This window comes from Scyliorhinus canicula, chromosome 11 (assembly GCF_902713615.1).
Source record: "Scyliorhinus canicula chromosome 11, sScyCan1.1, whole genome shotgun sequence".
NCBI lineage: Eukaryota > Metazoa > Chordata > Chondrichthyes > Carcharhiniformes > Scyliorhinidae > Scyliorhinus > Scyliorhinus canicula.
The window spans coordinates 74,487,227-74,509,469 of record NC_052156.1 but is presented as its reverse complement, the minus strand read 5'-3'; the positions used below and the strand labels follow the sequence as shown (position 1 = coordinate 74,509,469).

The 22,243-nt window shown below is 43.8% G+C and overlaps 1 protein-coding gene across 4 annotated transcripts in view; it reads right to left on the bottom strand.

Annotated features, from left to right (window-relative positions):
* LOC119973141 (inositol 1,4,5-trisphosphate receptor type 1) overlaps window positions 1-22,243 on the bottom strand; it is a 624,311-nt gene that overhangs the window by 156,031 nt on the left and 446,037 nt on the right. For all 4 annotated transcript variants that reach the window (XM_038810748.1, XM_038810749.1, XM_038810750.1 and 1 more), the window contains one exon: window positions 435-557. In XM_038810748.1, coding sequence (XP_038666676.1) covers window positions 435-557 — 123 coding nt within the window. The remainder of the gene's footprint in view (window positions 1-434; window positions 558-22,243) is intronic.

Sequence of the window (22,243 nt, the reverse complement as noted above, 5' to 3'; positions counted from 1 at the left end):
ACGTCCACTTTATCTATCCCCCTCATCATCTTATAAACCTCTATTAAGTCGCCTCTCACCCTCCTCTGTTCCAAAGAGAAAAGCCCTAGCTCCCTCAACCTTTCCTCAAAAGACCTATCCTGCAAACCAGGCAGCACCCTGGGGATAGTTTTAAAACAATATATGTTAAAATGAAATGGTCACAAATTCATTAAATTGAGACCCCGAATTGAGCCACTCATTGCTTATTTAGATTTAGACAAAGCTTTTCATCAAGTGTTTGAGACTGAAATGAATTTTAAACTGAAAAGCTAGGCAGAGAGTAAAATCATCCAAATTTCAATCCAAACTTTTGTTGATGCGGAGAGGAAGATAATCCAAAATGGACATGAGCATGTTCAAACATTCCACTTAAAAGAGTCACACAAATTACACATGAATCAAGGTGATATTACCTCCTCGGACACCTTCAAATGGATAGAATAATGCGACCAGCAGGTTCATGAGGACAGCCAGATTGAAGGAGATGCTGCTCCAGAACGTCATGTTGCGTGAGCACCAGTATAAAACTGGTTGACCTGTAAAAACAAACCCATAAAGCTAAAAGTAAATGCCTTTATTATAGTTACTTACTTCAACATTGGAAATAAATTAATAAATTACTCTCATTGTCGGCTACTCTTAGAAATATATCAGATAAAGTGAATGTTAATACTCAAGGTAAGTAATATGGGGCCAGATAAGCAGAGATTGGATATTAAAACAGCATTACAAAGCAGCGACATGGTGCTTTAAGGAGAAAGCTTGTGCACCCAGATTGACACAAGTGACATCTCAGCAAAGAACGAGAGGGGAACCCTGAAGCCTGCTCCATCCACGGCTCATTTTGATCACATCTGATCTGTACCTCAACTCTATTTGCCAGTCCTGTTCCACATTCCTTTTATACCAATAGCTACCAAAAATCAATCTCAGTTTTGAACATTTTCATTGACCCAGATCAGAAGAAATTACTTCTGGGTTGACCCAATGAGATCGTTTTGCCACTTTAATCACCTCAGTTAGGTCATCCCTCCACTTTCTCAACTCACGGAAATATACGTCAAAAATATAGAAGCTGCGGAATCTTCTTCCCCGGCATGAGGAAAGGAAGGAGGTGGGCCTAAGGATTTGGTGGGTTGGCATTGGGATCGACGCCCGACACCTTCCTGCATCTGCTGGAAGTTCTGGCGAGATGGCCCAAGGGTGACCTTCCCACCCCATCTCCCCTCAAGTCCCTTAAATGGCCAATTCATGATCATTAAGGGTCCCTTCCTACCTCTTTGTAACTCCAGGAGAGCCTACTGACATGTGACCTACTTAACCAATAAAATTGTGCCTCCCCTCGATCTTTACTAATTAGTGCATGATTGAGAGCATGAACAGTAGCAAGGATTGGCCATCGACAGCCTCCCATGGTCCCCTTCTGCCACAACTGTCATCCCGCGAGAACCACCCCCTCTTCATCCTTGGAGCAAGCAGGGGTGTCTCGTTGCTTTTTCAGGCCGCCTACCAAGAATGGAAGATTCTGTTCTGCGTTTAAAAACTTCACTTTTTAGTGCTGCAATTCTGGTGAAACTGCACCTCACCCTGCCCAAGGGTAAAATGTACTTCCCAAGTTAAGGTGTCTTTTACAACTCTCACCGAGGTCACGGGGATGGACTACCAGGTTCCCATGACCTCAGCAGAGTATTAACTTTCTCCTTAAAGGGGCGGAGCTTCCCTTTTTTGGGTATAAAAACCTCAGCCTAAAATGTAGATCGGGGCTGGAGAACCCTTCGGGGAGTGGAGAAGAGTAGTTGTGCATTTCATTAATGCACAATAAACCTTGCTTTGCCTACTGCTCGGATCCAACAGTTCCCAAATCTTAATGCAGCATTTCAGTTGGGGTCTGAGCAAGAGGCTGTAGAAATGAAGCCCAAGTTTCCTCCCTTTTGTATTCCATGATGAAGGGCAGTCACATTTTGAAGCTCTTTGTATACCTGGGCATTTAAATCACTTGGCTTTCCCATTGGGGGCCTGGGGGGGGGGGGGGGGGGGGGGGGGGGGGGTGATATTTGTAGGGCACAGGGTTAGCAACGATGAGCAAGCAATGTCCAGGTGTTATCAACGATGAGTAAGCAATATCCAGGTACTTTACATTTACCCGAGCTTAAAATTAAACAGCTGAGTTAAAGTCAGACGAGTGCTCCAATCATACATCTGATCAAATTTGCATGGAAACTACAGAATACAACAGCTCTTTTTAACATTTTAAGGAACAAAATGTACAATGTTCCATTAATCACTGGAATAAGACATGGAATGAGCCATTCACAATATTGCATTATAAGTGGTGAAACGGAAGATTGATAATAGGTGTCAGGGAAAGCCCAGGCTCACCATTTAGTTACATTTGTGTATGTGATTAATGTAGGCATTTCATACATTTATTGTGTTACATGTATCTGGCACAGTAATCATTAAAAGCCTGGGTTACTATGTGTATGCATCTACTGCAGTAAGGAATCCTGCTTTAAAAGACAGGCAGACACTGGGGCAACAGAAGGGGCAATTAAAGCATTGTAAAAGTTAAATCATTCATTCCAACCATATATAGCATTTACATAAATAAGGCTAATGGAATTCTGTTTGTATGAAGAAGGTTCCCTGTGGTTTAGATAATTGAGGGGTTGTGGTTAGCCTTAGTAAGATGGTCATACCCAGTTGGTGGGATAGAGATGATATAGTTAATGGGAGGAGTCAGAGGCTGAAGCAGTCAGGTATTGAGTTTCAGTTTAGATTTTGCTGTGAACTGAACAGGAGCTCTTTGCCAAATACTGGGAAGTTAAACCATAGTTTGACACAGGCAAGACTCTGCAGGCTGTTTCCTAAAGGACCTCTCTCTCAAAGCAGTTTCTCCAATGCATCTCTACATAGCAAGTTCCTATGTTTGCGAACTATATTTAGAAGTGGATTTAAGAGATGGGTTTGTTTGCTTGAAGGTTAGTGTTTCATTCTATTGTTAAGCATTAAGCTATTTCTTGTATGATGTTAAAGTTAGTTTAATACTGCATTAATAATAACATATGTTTTAATGCACCACATCCCTATTTGTGTGTGGAGTCACTCCTGGAGTGAAGTACCTTTTCCTTACAGTCTTAGAAATTAAATAAAATATTGAGGTTTCTGTCCAGTATCCTAGCAAATGTTTGGGTCTGGTCTGGGATCATAACATGCGAATGTAACTGTGCCCAAATGTGATAGTAGGCATCCTAACATCAATTACAGCATCTCTGGGCGAGGACAAGCAGTGAAAATTGTTCCGGTTTCTTGCTCCTCCTCTGAATAAAACAAAAAAGTCAACAAATTAAACAAAAGTGATAAAGTGGTTATTATCTGAGGCATAGCGTTTAAGAGCAGGACAGTTATGTTGGAACTGTATAAAATGTTGGTTAGGCTACAGCTAAAGTATTATGCGCAGTTCTGGAATCCACATTATGGGAGGGGGGGGGGGAATGTGATAGCACTGGAAAGGGTGCAGAAGAGATTCACCAGGATGTTGCCTGGGTTGGAGAGCTTTGAAGAAAGATTAGGTAGACGGGTTATTTTCCTTGGAGCATAGGAGCCCTAGTAGTGGAGGCGGAAAGAGAGACACATAATTCAGATGTATAAAATTATTAGGATATACATAGAGTAGACATGAAGAAACTTCACCCTTGGGAGGACGGATCAATGATGAGGGGGCATAGATTTAAAGCAAGGGGCAGGAGGTTTAGATAGGATGGGAGGAAAACCCTTTTTAGCCAGAGGGTCATGGGAGTCTGGTACTCATTGCCTGAAAGGGTGGTGGAAGCAGAGACGCTCATAACATTTAAGAAGTATTTTAGATGGTTTCCCCTTCGATGCATACAAGGTATGGGCCAAGTGCTAGAAAATGGGATTAAAATAGGTAGATGTTTTTGACCGGTGCAGATGCAATTTGCCGAAGGGCCTTTTCAGGGCTGGAGATCTCTATAACTATGAGAGGGCATGATAGTCCCTGGTGTGTGGGAAATTGTAACTAAAACAAAAGTGGCAAAGGAGACTTAACTAACTAAACATGAATGTCAGTACCGGGAGTGATGCACTCTAGTCCTCGTGGCATCCAGCAGTCAAGGAAGGCCTGAAGTGTGCCAGTGGAAACACCATGTGCACCCTCTCCAAGGCCATTCAGCCACAAATGTAACTGCACTTGACTGTCCGTTGCCAAAAAGGTTTCTTGCTCCTGATGACTATCCCAATAGGCTGATCGAGTCCGTATGAGTGTACGGACTGGAATGTTGGTCTGGGATGGTCTGTAGGCAGCCACACTAAGTTCATACAATATAGGCGGCACATTAGTGCAGTGGGTAGCACTGTTGCTTCACAGCTCCAGGGTCCCAGGTTCGATTCCCGGCTTGGGTCACTGTCTGTGCGGAGCCTGCACATTCACCCTGTATCTGCGTGGGTTTCCTCCAGGTGCTCCGGTCTCCTCCCACAAGTCCCGAACGACGTGCTGTTTGGTAATTTGGACATTGTGAATTCTCCCTCTGTGTACTCCAACAGGCGCTGGAATGTGGCGACTTGGGGCTTTTCGCAGTAACTTCATTGCAGTCTTAATGTATGTCTACTTGTGACAATAAAGATTATTATTATTATAATATGAACACCAATTTAGATGTAGTGAAGCGTTGCTGGGACTATGAAGTAGACCCGAAGAAAGAAGTCAGCTGCCTCAGGATATAAAGCAGCCATACTTTTTTTTTTAATTCAAGTTTCATCCACGTCTGCTGTAAGGTCAATTAATTCAATGGTGGTTTTCCATGGTGGAATGTGTGGGAAAATTAAACTGACAATATGATTGATTTACTTACTCCCGTGTATGCTACATCTGCAGCTTGTGGTGTCATCTTTGATAATTTTACGCACAGAAATAAATGATGAGTGGTCTGAATGCTAATTCAGACATGAAAATTAAAAGCAGTTGTGTGCTAAAGTTTCTTTTCAACTTTAACTAACTGGAGATCCTACTCAAAAAGGTTACAAAAATGGAATGGAGCTAAACGATAAAGGTCTTGGCATGTACTCGTCATTCTCTTGGTATGCTCTAAAGGGTGCAATCATATGCTGGTCTCCAAAGACCTACTGAAACAGTTGGGAATTCTCAATTTTGCTCACAATTGCACAGGAACACAGATTTGAAGGGTACCATTTTTGTCAGATAACCAAGCTCACTCTTGGTACATCACAAAAAAATGTGTCAATGTGCCATTTTTCCACCTGGAAAGGAATTACACCTTCAACTGTCTTGTTATCACCAATCAACCACGTAAGCGTCACATCAAACCAATCACCCTGAAATAAATGAAATCGGTGAAGCTTCTCAAAAAACGACTGAAATGGACTAATTGGGTCCTTTGCACGCGGCCCTGCACTTCAGGAAAACGAGCAAAATCAAGTGCAGCGGTAAAGTCCTTCTTCAGTAGTGCTCCTAAACAGGGATTACCTCATACAAAACACGCAAACATGCGGCTGTTTGCCCTCCAAGGTTTTGTCTTGAAGCCACCACCCCCTCCCCACGCCGTTGCATGTCGCAACATGTCTTGCATCGACAATGCAATCGGGAGTTTGAGTGCCTGTTCGTCATGCGGACGTTTGAGCTCTGGGACCTCAAACCATTGATCAACGTTCAAAAATAAGTATCTGAACAGCTCAGCTGGAAGGTAGCTTATTGTATAATATACATTTGCTGTGGGCATCCAAAAATAAAAGACAGCTCCATCATCACCTTCATTTTTACTCAACTTTCAACATCTTTTAAATAAAACACAGCTAATTTCTAATCACTTATTACTAATCACTCATTGTCGCAAGTAGACTTCAACAAAGTTACTGTGAAAAACCCCTAGTCGGCACATTCTGGCCCCTGTTCGGCGAGGCCGGTACGGGAATTGAACTCGCGCTGCTGGTCTTGTTCTGCATTACATCTCTTAAATGAAGAAACACTTATTAGTTGCGTTGCAGAACTTCAAAAAAATCAGAGCGGCTCATTGTCCAATAATTTATGCTTCATCAATAATCATCCTCATGTGACCAAGGAATCAACCTAGAACAGTTTGAACAGTTTTACTCCGAGGTATTTTGGCAAAGTTAATTTTACTGTTTCTCCTGGGAGAAAACACATGCTCAATGGATTTAGAAATTATTCAGCACTGAAGACTTCATTTATATTTTAAAATACTACAAAAGCGTCGAGGGGCAGAAGTTGAAACGTTTCCCCACCAATTGGAATTAATCGCAAAATCTTCTCACAAGGGCAGATGCCAATCGCCCATCCTGCCTCTGTTGGTTCATTGAAAGATGACTTTGCTGCTCTTGCCCCAAAGCCCTGCAGCAAACCTTTCCCATCTCACATATTTGTCCAGTTCCCTTTTGAAAGTTACCATTGAATCATCCTCCACCAATCTTCCAGCCAGCGCAGTTCAGATCACCAAAATACCAAATGCAAAATAATATTCCCCTCACCCCTATATTTCAGTTCCAACTGACGTTAAAATAAAATCATTTCAGATCACCTCTATCAAACAAGGAGAGTAATTTGCACATGAGCTCAAATGGAAAAATGGCACATTAACCAGGAGAGAGCGCGTGAGTGAGTATGAGCATTGACATTCTCTTTAGCAGGGGTAGGATAAAATAGAACTCAATCAAACTTGAATCAGATCGAGGAGGTGACTTTAAGCCATAGTCATTTGATCCATTTAAAAAAAATCTATATATCAGATCGATTTCACTGAATGCACGGAAAGGGAAGGTTACATTACCACTTCAGTGCCATAAAGAAATCAATCCAGATTCGAAAAGGCACATCAGGTTTCAGTGAACACTCCGCACTGAGGCAGGCCTGTGGTACAGAACCCAAGCAAGCAGAGAGTGCCACAGAAGTGAAGGAGCAGTGCAAACCTTCAGGCTATTCATCCGAATGTGGGGGCACATCAAACAACTGTTGTGTATTCAGGGGGCTAGGAAAGAAAAACGAGAGAATAATTATCCGGGGAGTAGCTGTATATTTTTTATAGCGACCGACTCAGTGGCAGTTGTGCAGTCTGGAAACACATATCCTCGTCCGGGGTGGGGGAGAGAGAGAGAACAAAGAGTGGGCTTCATATTCCAGTGGGCTGCTTCATCCTGGATTGTATCAAACTTCTTGACTGTTGTTGGAGCTGCACTTATTCAGGCAAATGGACAGTATTCCATCACACTCCTGATTTGAGCCTCGTAGATGGTGGGCATACTTTGAATAGTCAGGAGGTGAGTTACTCGCGTCAAACTCCCAGCCTCTGACCTGTTCTTGCAGCCATGATATTTGTATGGCTGGTCAGTGTTCAGCATATGGTCTATAATACATACTAATGAAGGGTTTGCAACCTGCCAGGATTGCCCTGGAGTCTTTAGGCTTGAAAAAAATCAATCTCCAGAACATTGCTGAGAGCCACCCAGGGCAAAAATGTATATGAAATGTAATGATATGTATATTGGCATAACACTAAAGGGTTAATTATTACATCTCAGTGTAATGTAAACACTAGAGGGCACCACCAGTTCCCAGTATAATTATCAACGCTCAGGGAATCTTGGGTAGTGTTAGCAGAGAAGAGAGATAGATCACAACTGAAGGACTAGTTTAGGTTAGAGAGAATTAGCACGTGGCATTCATTAGTTAATACTTAATCACAGATTATAGTCTAACTGATTCAGTCTTACTGTATTAACAGTCATGAACAGTCACAGCTTAGTAGAGTGTGCAAACTCCATTTAATTTAATCGTTATTCAATAAATCAGTTTTGCTTCAAATTAAAGATTGGTGATTTCTTGATCATCGAAACATCAGACCATTCTGGATTATGTGGCAAAGAGTAACGACATATTACCACAAAGTGTAATATAACATGGTACTAGGGATTGGCTACTGAAGCTAACTAGTTTAGTTTAATAAGATTAGAGCAAAAGGAAACCAAGAATCTATTCGACTTGCGAAGCACGAGCCTGATACTGCAGAACTTCGATGAATCCAGGATCGATGGATAAAGCTCAAGCTCCACAATAACTAAGGATCACCGGTAAACTTGATGTAAACTGATGTTCAAGCAGCAGTTCAAAATTTATTTAGAGGCTTCCGATTTGAATAATGCTACTGATGCACGTAAAATAGCTCTTCTATTCACTATGGCTGACCCACATGCCATTTAAATCTATCATTCTTTCCAATATACGGCGGATCAAGATAAAAGTAAGTTTGAAGTAATAGTTGCAAAGTTTTATCATTGCAAAATTCAAACAAAAGAAGCGTTTGAGCATTTTATTTTCAATAAGAGAATGCATACAAGTGTGAATCAATTGATTGCTTTGTTACTGATCTTAGACTGCTAGCTCAATCTTGTAACTTCTCAGTACTGAATGATTCCATGATTAGAGACCAAATAGTCTTTGGCATAATTGATGAAAAACAGAACGATCGCCGAGGCAAAAGGATCTCATGTTAGATTGAAATGTGTCATTTACATCAGTTATCGAAAAATCAGTACCAAGAATGTTTTCTCCGTCAAAAGGGCTCGAAAACGAATTTTGAGGCAGAATGTGTTAAGGCAGTGTCGCAGATGAAGAAAATGCGTGTTTTGGATGGCACCCATCTTGCGCCCACGCATTCTAACCCTATACATGCGCACTTCATCAAAAGATGCGAGACAGACGAAAACCGATCTGTGCATGCGCAAATACATGTCGTGGGTGATGACGTCTACGTCATGATGTGTACAAGGTGTGGAACCTCCTACTTTAATGCCCTGCCAGAGGAAAACAATGTTCACAATGTGGCAAGCAAAACAATTTTGCTGCTCAGTGCAGATCCACACTCGCATTTAAATTTGCAAAGTCAAATTCAAAACAGATTAATGTGAGAAATATAGAATCTAAAGGAGGTTTTGAACAAACTTTTTCAAAGGATACTGATGTTTACTCTTTGGAAGACATTTTCTTTGTTGGAATCATTGAAAAGTATGCTCAATCCGCTGAAGTATCATCACTTCTCAAGACAGTCCACTCCATCAATTCTGACACAGAATGGAACACTGTATTGCAAGTAAATGATTATCCAATCAACTTTAACCTCTGTACAGGCGCTTTTGCCAATTTGCTTACCAAGCTTGATTTCACAAAGCTAAAGCAAACCTCTAAAATAAATCAATCAGCTCGTCAACTACGCAACTACAATGGCAATTCAATCGCATCAATTGGATCATGCTATTTGCTAGTTTCCAACAATGATATAGCGATTAGACTAAGATTTGAGATTGTTGATTCACTCTTAGGTGTGCATGCCTGCAAGGATTGACACCTTATACAGAGGATGTATTGTGCAACAAACTCTCAACCAATGCTTCAAGATGACATTCAAGGGATTCTGAATCAATTTTCCGATGTCTTCGAAGGCATAGATACTCTTCCATTCAAGTACAAAATCCTGTTACGGACGGATGTCCAACCTGTGGTACACTCTCCGAGGAGAGTTCCTGCTCCACTCAGAGAAAGATTAAAACTTGAACTCGCAAGATTGCAACATCAAGGCATCTTTTCAAGAATCACTGAACCAACTGACTGGGTCAGCTCGATGGTTTGTGTGAAGAAACCTTCTGGTGATCTGAGGATATGCATAGACCCCAAGGATCTCAACAAGAATATCATGAGGGAACACTATCCTATTCCTAAGAGAGAGGAAATCACGAGTGAAACGGCCAACGCATGAATCATTTGCAGGTCAGATGCATCTAGAGGATTCTGGCAAATGCAACTTGATGAATCTAGAAGAAAGTTATGCATTTTCAACCCGCCTTTTGGCAGATTCTGTTATAACAGGATGCCACTTGGGATGATCTCAGCGTCTGAGATCTTTCATCGCATTATGGAACAGATGACTGAGGGAATTGGATGTGTTTGTGTCTATGTAGACAACATAACCATTTGGTCATCGACACGCGAAGAACACATCTCAAGATTACAAAAGGCATTTCAACGAGTTCACAAGCACGGTCTGGAGCTGAATAAAACCAAGTGTAGTTTCGGCATTTCGACATTGATATTCCTTGGCGATCAGATCTCTGAAAATGGTGTGTGACCTGACAATGACAAGATTGCTGCCATTCAATGAATTAAAGTTCCAGAGGACAAGAAGGCAGACAAGAAGTGAACTTTCTGAATTCATTCAGCATGTAGAATCTCAAGTACAGCTGTGTGCTGACAATCTTCCTACCTCGGAGGTGAAGATCAACCTCATCTGTGAAGAAACAAATGAGGATAGAATGCTTAAACGAATTATACACCATCTCAACAATGGGTGACTGAAAGGGCATTGTTCTAAATTCAGAAATATTTAAGAAGACTTGACAGCCTTGGATGGACTGTTACTTCGGCTAGATCGGATAGTAATTCTAGTGTCTCTCCGACTCATGATACTCAACCAAATTCATGAAGGTCACCTTGGCATTGAAAAATGTGTAAGAGAAGGACAAGACAAACTGTTTACTGGCCAGGTATCAATCGTGACATTACTGATATGGTACTTGAATGTGAAACTTGTCAGAAGTTTCAACCTGCGCAATGCAAGGAGAAGCTATAACAACATGCTTTGGAAACATTTCCATGGGCTAAAGTTGGCATAGATCGGTTTCACAGCAATGGTCGTGATTATGTCCTTATAATTGACTATTACTCGAATTATCCAGAAGTCATGAAGTTATCAGATCTCACATCCAGGTCGGTCATCAAAGAAAGTGGGGAAACTTTTGCCAGACATGGTATTCCTACCACTGACATGTCTGACAATGGGTCATGCTTCAACAGTAAAGAATGGGCAGACTTTTCTCAAAACTTTGCTCACATCACACCGATGCCACATTACCCACAGTTGAATGATAAAGTGGAGAAAGGAGTTCAAATCATCAAACAACTTCTGAACGAAGCTTTAGATTCTTCGTCAGATATCAATCTCGCGTCACTATCATATAGAGCGACTGCTCTTTCGACTGGAATGTCACCTGCACAGATGTTAATGAACAGATATTTGAGAACAGCTCTACCATCTATATCTCTACCAAATCCAGATCATCTATCGGTGATACAGAAGATGAAACATCAGCGTGAACAACAGAGAATGTATTACGATCAGCATTCAACCACTCTGGACTCATTGCTTCCAGATGGTACCGTCAGGATCAAGGTATCTGAATGAGGTTGGTCTGCTCCTGCAAAGGTCATCAGACAAGCAGCTCCATGTTGTTACATAGTTCAGACTGCTGACGGAACAGTAGTTTGACGAAATCGCCAAGCTCTATTGAAAATCAAGCAACTCAAAATATTTTCAGATTTACATTTTCATGGAAGTATTTTCCATGATAGTTGAACCAATATTCACGTTTGTGATGACTCATAGGGAACTTTTAAAACTTCTATGTCACCTTGTGTATTAAGAAGATCTACTAGGAGAAGATGACTGAACAGACTGAATTTGTACATAGCTTACAGTGAACTTTGTGATCGTTACTCATTTGTTAATACGTTACAAAGATATATACTTATCACGTATTGTAATTATACATTTTTTCCTTTGTTGTGCATAGAAAAGAAATGTTTTAAAAAAGGGGATGTAATATGTATATAGGCATAACACAAAAGGGTTAATTATTACATCTCAGTGTAATGTAAACAATATTGGGCACCACCAGTTCCCAGTATAAATATCAACACTCAGGGAATCTTGGGTAGTTTTAGCAGAGGCGATAGATAGATAACAACTCAAGGACTGGTTTAGGTTATAGAGAATTAGTATGTGGCATTCATTAGTTAACACTTAATCATAGATTATAGTTTAACTGATTCAGTCTTACTTTATTAACAGTCACAGCTTAGTAGAGTGTGCAAACTCAATTTAATTTAATTGTTATTCGATCAGTTTTGCTTCAAGTGAAAGATTGTTGATTTCTTGATCATCACGCCATCAGACCATTCTAGATTACGAGGCAAAGAGTAACAATATATTACCACGAAGTGTAATATGATAGGAAAAATTAAAGAAAATCTTCAACAAACAGAAAGTGCTCAGCAGACAATCTGAGATGGGAAAAAGGCTGTTCAATCTAGCCAGCTGGTTGATGTAAAGTGCAGCATGGTATCATAGTGGTTAGCACTGTGGCTTCACAGCGGCAGGGTCCCAGGTTCGATTCCCTGCTGGGTCACTGTGCGGAGTATGTACGTACTCCCAGTGTCTGCGTGGGTTTTCTCCGGGTGCTCCGGTTTCCTCCCACAGTCCAAAGATGTGCAGGTTATGTGGATTAGCCATGCTAAATTGCCCTTAGTGTCCAAAAAAGGTCGGGAGGGGTTATTGGGTTCAGGTGGAAGTGAGGCCTTACGTGGGTCGGTGCAGACTCGATGGGCCGAATAGCCTCCTTCTGCACTATGGTCTATTTGCTCTCTATGTGATTGGCTGAGGGAAGTGTGACCAATGCTGGGGCCAGTGTAGTTGGAGGCAGAGGTCATGTGATAACACCTCCAGGAACATGACCAACTAGAGTTGGTGACTCCCATTTTATACGGAAATGTTTCTGCTTGGTTCAATCCATTGAGGGGGTCAGATTTGAAAACCAGTCAGACTTTTCTGATAGCAGGTTCAAATCTAATCAGTTACTCTAGGTGCTCAGAGTACAGGAAACATGTAATCCACAAACCAAACTGCCAACCTTAAGGAGAAACTTATAAGAATCAGCCACTTTAATAACATGGCTACATGAACACAGCAGAGGCTGGGTACTGGATTCCAAATATCGCTTTACTGATGCCAAAAGAGACAAAGGTGACATAATATACATCAGTATATCATGGTGCAGACACACACACTGATGGACATACACTAGGACCAATCAACATGCACAAACACCACAGCCAATCACCAGTTAGAACACACTCACTAGAAAGACAGAGGGCATCACTTTTCCCGCTCATTCAGGATGCAGCCTCTCAGAAGCACAAGAGCTTATCAGTTTCAGTACAGACTCTCACCACGTGCTGAGTGATTCGACTGGTTAGGACAGGCCTCTAGTTAATCTAGCATCATATAAACCCACAGTAATAGTATGCTTAGCAATTTATAAGAGTTAATAAAATAGTGTTGAACTATCTTCAGTGTTGGTGGCCTGTATGTGTTTCACGGATCCAGAGCGCCCAACACATCAAAAGGAACCTTAGTAAACTGGTGCTAAACCTGTCTGCCAATGCAGAACAGCGATCAACAAAGCTGATGGATGTGAGCGACATGGTTAACACAGAAAAACACAGATCAAAGGAGGTAATGATTGCTATATCTAGGGCTCGAGTCAGGATGCAACTTGAATACTGCTTACAGTTTCAGTCAGTAATGACTAAATTTTTATCACTGATCACCCCACCCCACCAACCCACCCCTTCACCTAGCCCTCTACTAGCGTATTTGAGGGGATGATGCTCATAAAATGAAGCATGTAGCCTTCTGTGCAGCCTAGATCTCACCAACCCACACCTTCACTTAGCCCTCATCTAGCGTATTTGAGGGGATGATGCTCCTGTGCAGCCCAGATCTGTCTCCCAAATCATGGTGGGGGTGGTGGGGGCATTATTAAGCCTTAGGCTTTCTGGGGTCCTTAAGAAGCCCATTAATGGCTACCCAAGTGCCTAATTCTGCTTCTGCAGCTCTTTTACTTGAGGTATGGGAAGGCTTAGGCAAGGAAGGTATTGTCAACAGCTTTCAATCCCTGTTCACCGGCACCATCCTGGGGCCAAGTGTTCTCATGAGTCATATAACTCAGGCGGTAGAGAGAGCTTTGAAACAAATATAGGGGAAAAGGTGATATATCATGCAGAGAAGAGAAGGCAAGAGGGCAAGGTACCGATATGGGAAACAATGATCCGAGCATGGCAGGAAGGGGCGGAACGCACAATCTTGAGTGCAACAGCAGAAAAAGCTGGAGGTTACAAATAACACAAGGACAGAACTAAATGTCTATCTAAATGGACACAGCATTCCTGTGAATTGATATTTTTAACAAAAATATATATGTATAATCTGATAGCTATTGTAGAGACATGGCCGCAAGATTGCAAATATTCTGGGATCCGAATATTCAAGGGTCCATGACATTTAAGGATAACAGGAAGGTAGGAAAAGGTGGAGGGGCAGCTCTGTTAATTGGGATGACATTGGTACAATAGAACCTTAGTTCTAGAGATCAAGATGTAGAATCAGTTTGGATACAGTTGAGAAATAGTAAAAAGGTAAAAATTAACTTGTGGGAGTAATGTACAGGCCCCCTAACAATAACCAAACTGTAGGATGGGGTACAAAGAAATAAATAATGGAGCTTGTGAGAAAGGTATGGGTATAATCATGGGTGATTTCAATCTACATATAGATTAAACAAACCAGTTTGGCAAAGATAGCCTGGATGGTGTGTTAATAGAGTATTTTCAGGACAGTATCTTAGAGCAGAATATTCTAGAGCCACCTGAAAAAAGCTAGCTATACTTGATCTGAAAAGAAATGAAATGAAAATGCTTATTGTCACGAGTAGGCTTCAATGAAGTTACTGTGAAAAGCCCCTAGTCGCCACATTCCGGCGCCTGTCCGGGGAGGCTGGTACGGGAATCGAACCGTGCTGCTGGCCTGCTTTAAAAGCCAGCGATTTAGCCCAGTGAGCTAAACCAGCCCCTGGTAATGTGCAATGAGAACCAGACGGATCGGCACTTGTGGGACACTCCCAGGGCATCGGAGGCCCCCAGGTGCATGTGGTACCCTTGCACAGCTGGTAGCACCTGGGCACCGTGGTAGTGCTAACTGGGGTTCCGCTTTCTCACTACACTGAGGAGTTCCGACGAGCGGAGCACCTCGGTGTAGAAAAAAGAGCTATGTGCGGTCTTGGTCGTGCATTCCCCGCTGAGACCACTTATTTAACGTGAGCGGCTTTGTATAGCCAAGTGTTTCTTGGTGCTAGGAGTGCCGGGAAACACGGGGTTAAGCACGCTCGCTAAGGGACTTTGTTCCCATTTAAATAAGGGTATTTATGAGGGCATGAAGACGAGCTGACTAAAGTGAACAGAGAAATTTGGTTAAGGGATCCCACCAATTGAGAAGCAATGGCAGACCTTTAAGGACGTTCATCAGAATATTGAGAAAAGATACATTCCAGTAAGAAAAATTCTGAGGGAAGGAAGCACCATCTGTAGTTAAAACTAAGGTAGTGAAAGCTACCATTAAATTCAAATAAAAGGCATACAATTCCCCTATGAGTGACAGGCAAAAGATTGGACCGAATATAAAGAACAGTAAAGAATGTCTAAAAGATTAAAAAGGAGGGGGAGGGAGAAATTATAGAATCTGAGAAAGCTAACTAGAAATAAACAGATCATAATAGCTTCTACAGGCATTGAAAAAGATTGAGTAAAGTTAGCGTTGGTCCTCGACAGTCTGGGGAATTAATAATGGGAAATGGTGAACCAACGGAACATAAATTTTGCATATCTCTTGACTGTAGACAATACAAATACTATCCCCAGAAGTGTGAATCAGAAAATGGAAGGGAGGGATTGTACCGGTCGGAACCTCCGAGGGGGAGAGAGGGGATGGAGAGCTTCATGAGCAGGCTATGTTTCCCAAGGGTTCAAGAGAGGCTGGTAGAGGGGCTGGGGGCGCCGATAGAGTTGGAGGAGCTCGTCAGGGGGCAAATGCAGTCAGGTAAGGCCCCAGGGCCGGACGGGTTCCCGGCAGAATTTTACAAAAAATATGCGGACCTGGTGGGTCCCCTGCTGGTACGAACTTTCATTGAGGCGTGGGAGGGGGGGCTTTGCCCCCGACGATGTCGCGGGCACTGATCTCTTTGATCCTAAAACGGGATAAGGACCCCTTGCAGTGCGGATCATATAGGCCTATCTCGCTCCTTAACGTAGACGCTAAGCTGCTGGCGAAGATCCTGGCTACCAGGATAGAGGATTGTGTGCCAGAGGTAATTCATGAAGATCAGACAGGATTTGTCAAGGGGCGGCAGCTCAACACGAATGTGCGGAGACTGCTCAATGTTATCATGATGCCGGCAGTGGAGGGGGAGGCGGAGATAGTGGTGGCGCTGGACGCAGAGAAAGCGTTTGATAGAGTTGAGTGGGGGTACCTGTGGGAGGTGCTGGAGAGGTTTGGATTTGGGGAGGGATTCATCAAATGGGTGAGGCTGCTTTACGCGGCGCCGATGGCGAGTGTAGTCACAAATGGAAGGAGATCGGAGTATTTTAGGCTTTATCGTGGGACTAGGCAGGGGTGTCCCCTGTCCTCCCTGCTCTTTGCACTGGCGATTGAACCGCTGGCCATGGCGTTGAGGGAGTCAGGGAAGTGGAGGGGTCTGGTGCGGGGTGGGGAGGAGCACCGGGTATCGCTGTATGCGGACGACCTGCTGTTATATGTGGCGGACCCAGAGGGGGGAATGCCGGGGGTGATGGAGCTGTTAGCGGAATTTGGGGGCTTCTCGGGCTATAAGCTGAACTTAGGAAAGAGCGAGGTATTTGTAGTGCACCCGGGACATCAGGAGGAGGGAATTGGGAGGCTCCCCTTCAGGAGGGCAGTGAAGAGTTTCAGGTACCTGGGGGTGCAGGTGGCCAGGAGTTGGGGGGCTCTTCATAAGCTTAACTTCACCAGACTAGTGGAACAGATGGAGGAGGAATTTAAAAGGTGGGACATGGTGCCGCTCTCGCTGGCGGGCAGAGTGCAATCCGTCAAAATGACGGTTCTCCCGAGGTTCTTGTTCCTCTTCCAGTGCTTGCCCATCTTTATCCCTAGGGCCTTTTTTAAAAGGGTGACCAGCAGCATCATGGGATTTGTTTGGGCGCATGGCACCCCGAGGGTGAAGAGGGTCTTCTTGGAGCGGAGTAGAGATGGGGGGGGGGTCTGGCGTTGCCCAACCTCTTGGGGTACTACTGGGCGGCCAACGTGTCGATGGTGCATAAGTGGGTGATGGAGGGGGAGGGGGCAGCATGGAAACGGATGGAGAGAGCGTCCTGTGGGGACACAAGCCTGGGGGCCCTGGTAACGGCGCCGTGGTATACCACGAGTCCGGTGGTGGCGGCTACCCTCAAGATTTGGGGGCAGTGGAGGCGACATAGGGGAGAAGTGGGGGGCTCGATGGAGGCTCTGTTAAGGGGGAACCATAGGTTCGTCCCGGGGAACATGGATGGGGGATTTCGGGGATGGTGTAGAGCGGGCATTAGTCAGCTGAGGGACCTGTTTATCGACGGAAGGTTTGCGAGCCTGGGGGAGTTGGAGGAGAAATTTGGGCTCCCGCCGGGAAACATGTTTAGATATCTGCAGGTAAAGGCATTTGCTAGACGGCAGGTGGAGGGATTCCCTGCGCTCCCCGCGAGGGGGGTGAGTGACAGGGTGCTCTCGGGGGTCTGGGTCGGGGAGGGGATATCTACAAGCTTATGCAGGAGGTGGAAGAGGCGTCAGTAGAGGAGCTGAAAACGAAGTGGGAGGGGGAACAGATCGAAGATGGGACATGGGCTGATGCCCTGGAGAGGGTAAATTCTTCCTCCTCGTGTGCGTGGCTTAGCCTCATCCAATTCAAGGTGCTGCATAGGGCCCACATGACTGGGACGAGGATGAATAGGTTCTTTGGGGGTGAAGATAGGTGTGTCAGGTGCTCGGGGAGTCCAGCGAACCATGCCCATATGTTCTGGGCATGCCCGGCATTGGAGGAGTTCTGGAAGGGGTGGTGAGGACGGTGTCAAGGGTGGTGGGATCCAGGGTCAAGCCAGGATGGGGACTCGCGATCTTTGGGGTTGGGGTAGAGCCGGGAGTGCAGGAGGCGAAAGAGGCCGGTGTGCTGGCCTTTGCGTCCCTAGTAGCCCGGCGAAGGATTTTGCTACAGTGGAAGGACGCGAGGCCCCCAAGCGTGGAGACCTGGATCAATGACATGGCGGGATTCATTAAGCTTGTGAAGGTTAAATTCTCCCTGAGAGGATCGGTGCAAGGGTTCTTTAAACGGTGGCAACCTTTCCTCGACTTTCTGGCTCAACGATAAGGTACTGGGACAGTAGCAGCAGCAACCCGGGGTGGGGGGGGGGGGACGGACACGTTGATTATGTTTGCTTATTTTATTTAAATTTGATTTATTTAATTTTAATTTATGGTTAAGTTCTCTTGTTGGGGGTGGGTTGGGGAGGGTGATACATGTGATGTTACGGTATGGGGGGGGAATTGTGGGTGTTATGGGGCTGTTAGTTGCATATTACTGCTTGTTGCTATACTTGTTGTTATATTTTTATATTTTCTGTAAAAAATTCCAATAAAAATTATTTAAAAAAAAAAAGAAAATGGAAGGGAGGGATGAACTTAAATCAACAACGATTTCCAGGATAAGGGTGCTAGAAAAAAAACATGAAAACCAAAAGCTGCTAAATCCCCAAGTCCTGATGAACGTAATCCTTGGGTCTTAAATGAAGTGGCTGCTGAAATAATAGATGCATTGGTTTTGATTTTCCAAAATTCCCTAGATTTTGGAAAGGTTGCATCAGAGTGCAAAATAGCAAAGGAGCAGGAGAAGGCCTTTTGGCTCTTCGAGCCTGCTCTGCCATTCATCACGATCATGGCTGATCATCCAACTCAATAGCCTAATCCTGCTTTTTCCCATAGCCTTTGATCCCATTCTCCCCAAGTGCTATATCTAGCCACCTCTTGAATATATTCAAAGTTTTAACATCAACTACTTTCTGTGGTAATGGATTCCACAGCCTCACCACTCTTTGGTTGAAGAAATGTCTCCTTATCCCTGTCTGAAATGGTTTACCCCGAATCCTCAGACTGTGACTCCTGGTTCTGGACACACCCATCATTGGGAACATCTTCCCTGCATCTGCCCTGTCTAGTCCTGTTAGGATTTTCTAAGTCTCTATGAGATCCCCCCCTCATTCTTCTGAACTCCAACGAGAACAATCCCAACCTAGTCAATCTCTCCTCATATGACAGTCGCGCTATCCCTGGAATCAGTCTGGTAAACCTCAGCTGCACTCCCTCGAGAGCAACATCCTTCCTCAGAGACGACCAAAACTGCACACTCCAGGTGTGGCCTCACCAAGGCCCTGTACCCTGCTTCTATACTCGAAACCTCTTGCAATGAAGGACAACATACCATTACCGCCTGCTACAGCTGCATGCTTACCTTCAGCGAATGGCGCACAAGGACACCCAGGTCCCGCTGCACACTCCCATCTCCCAATTTACAACCATTCAGGTAGTAATCTGCCTTCCTGTTTTTGCTTCCAAAATGAATAACCTCACACCTATCCAAATTATACTGCAAATGTGACTCCTCTATTCAAGAACAGGGGGATATAGAAAGCAGGCAGCTACAGGCCAATTAGCTTAATATCGGTCATTGGAAAAATGGTGGAATCTATGATTAAGGAGGTTAGAGAGAGCACTTATAAAATATCAGTGCAATCAGGCAGAGCCAAGATGGTTTGTGAAGGAAAAGTCATGTCTGACTAATTTATTATAATAAGCAATGTAGATAAAGGAGAACCTGTGGATATGCTACTTCAATTTCCAGAAGGCATTGGATAAAGTGCCATGTCAAAGGTTACTACGCAAAATAAGAGTTCAGTGTGTGGGGGAGAGGGAGCAAGATATTAGCATGGATAGAGAATTGGTTAGCTGACAGGAACAGAGAACAGGCATTAATGGGTCATTTTCAGGTTGCCAAGATGTGGCGAGTGGAGTGTCACAGGGATCAGTGCTGGGACCTCAACTATTTACAATTTATATCAACCACTTGGATGAAGGGATGGAACGTATGGTTGTTAAATTTGCTGATGACGCAAAGATAGGTAGGAGAATACATCATGAAGAGGGCATAAGGAACCTGCAAAGGGATGTGGTCAAGGGAGTGGACAAAAAATTGGCAGATGGAGTTTAACGTGGGGAAAATTTTAATTTGTTCATTTTGGCAGGATGAATGAAAAAGCAGTGCCTTATTTAAATGGAGAGATATTGCAGAACTGAGGTGTAGAGGGATGCGGGTGCCTGGTACATGAATCACAAAAGGTTAGTATGCAGGTACAGCAAGTGATTAGGAAGTAAATGCAATGTTGTTTTTTATTACAGGGGGAATGGAATATAAAAGTAAGGATATTTTGCCAGTGTTGCAGCAGACGTCAGTGACACCACATCTAGAGTACGATATACAGTTTTGATCTTCTTATTTAAGAAGGGATCTAAATGTATTAGCAGTTCCGAGACAGTTCGCTCTAACGATACCTGGATGAAAGGTTGGACAGGTTGGCCCTAGATCCATTGAAGTTCCAACAAATGAGAGGTGATCTTAATCAGACATATAACACCCTGCGGGTACTTGACAAGGTGGATGCTAAAAGGATGTTTCCCCTTGGGAGAGAGACTAGAATTAGGGGGCACAGTTTAAGGTGGAGAATTTCTCTTAATGGATCATTGGTATTTGAACTCACTTTTCCCCAAGCAGTATTGGAGACTGGAATTGAATATGTTGAAGGCAGAGGTAGATAGATTCTTGATCAACAATAGAGTCCAAGGTTATTGGAAGTAGGCAGGAATGCAGGGTTGAGGCCAAAATCAGACCAGCCATGATCATACTGAGGAACAGGCTGAAGGAGCCAAATGGCCTACTCCTGCTCCATATGTTCATGTGTTCCTCAGGGATAGCCTGTAATTCAAACAGTGGCCACCGCATGATCCTGGCATTGCTGGGACTACAGACCTGCTACCAACCAGGTTGGGCAACAGCACTAGGGTGGGCTTTCCTCTCAAATGGGGTGGAAGCCCCACTCGGAGACAATTAATGTTGCTCCCTAGATAACATCACTGTGGGGTAACCGGGTTTTGGGTGTGCGGGATGACATCTAACTTTGTGAATAGATGGCGGGGATGGGGGTAGTTCGGCAGGGAGTATGGTCCTCATTCAGTCCAGCCCCAATTAAGGAGGGAGAGATTTAAAAGCTGGAGGCAGTGGAGGGAAGAGACATAAGGGCGATCATCATTCTCAGGATTCAAGACTTCACAGACTTGTTTTTTTTTAAGGTTGGTAAGGAAAGAAGAAAGAAGAAAGAAAATCGATTTTGTCACAAGTAGGCTTCAAATGAAGTTACTGTGAAAAGCCCCTAGTCGCCACATTCTGGCACCTGTTCGGGGAGGCTGGTACGGGAATTGAATTGTGCTGCTGGCCTGCCTTGGTCTGCTTTCAAAGCCAGCAATTTAGCCCAGTGTGCTAAACCAGCCCGTAGGAGGTCTAGGGGGTGATCTTATGGAACTCAGAAAAAATTGACACAAATATTAGGAGGAATTTCTCAGCCAGAGGGTGGTGAATCTGTGGAACTCTTTGCCGCAGAAGACCGTGGAGGTCAAATCACTGAGTTTCTTTCAGACAGAGTTATATAGGTTCTTGATTATAAAGGGGATCAGGGGTTATGGGGAGAAGGCAGGAAAATGGGGATGAGAAAGTATCAGCCATGATTAAATGGCGGAGCAGACTTGATGGGCCGAGTGGCCTAATTCTGCTTCTATGTCTTATGTAGAACACTGTAGACAAAGGATGCAGTTAAAGTCAATGGTAGACGAAAGGAAGAGCTGGCTGATTAGGAACCAAAATGCAGACCTAACTAACTGAGGGAGTGGATGATAGTAGCATAGTTGATGTGTATGTGGACTTTCAATTCATAATGATAAATCTATTAGCAAAGTTTTAATTTTTTTTCCCAATTGAGGGGCAATTTTAGCATGGCCAATCCACCTACCCTATATATTTTTGGTTTGTCGGGGTGAGATCTATGCAGACACGAGAAAAATGTGCAAACCACACGGACAGTGACCCGGGGCAGGGTTCGAACCCAAGTACTCAGCGCTGTAAGACAGCAGTGCTAACCACTGCGCCACCCCCACTATTAGTGAAGTTAATGCCCATGAGACTAAATGGACACTGGCTGCATGGATACAAAATTGGCTTAAGTGACAGAAAGCAGAAAATAACGGTGAATGGCTGTCTTTGTAGACCAGAGGGTAGTACATAATGGTATCACAAAGAGGTTGACAATAGCATTACTGCTCTCTTTGACATATATTAATGACCTAGAATTTGG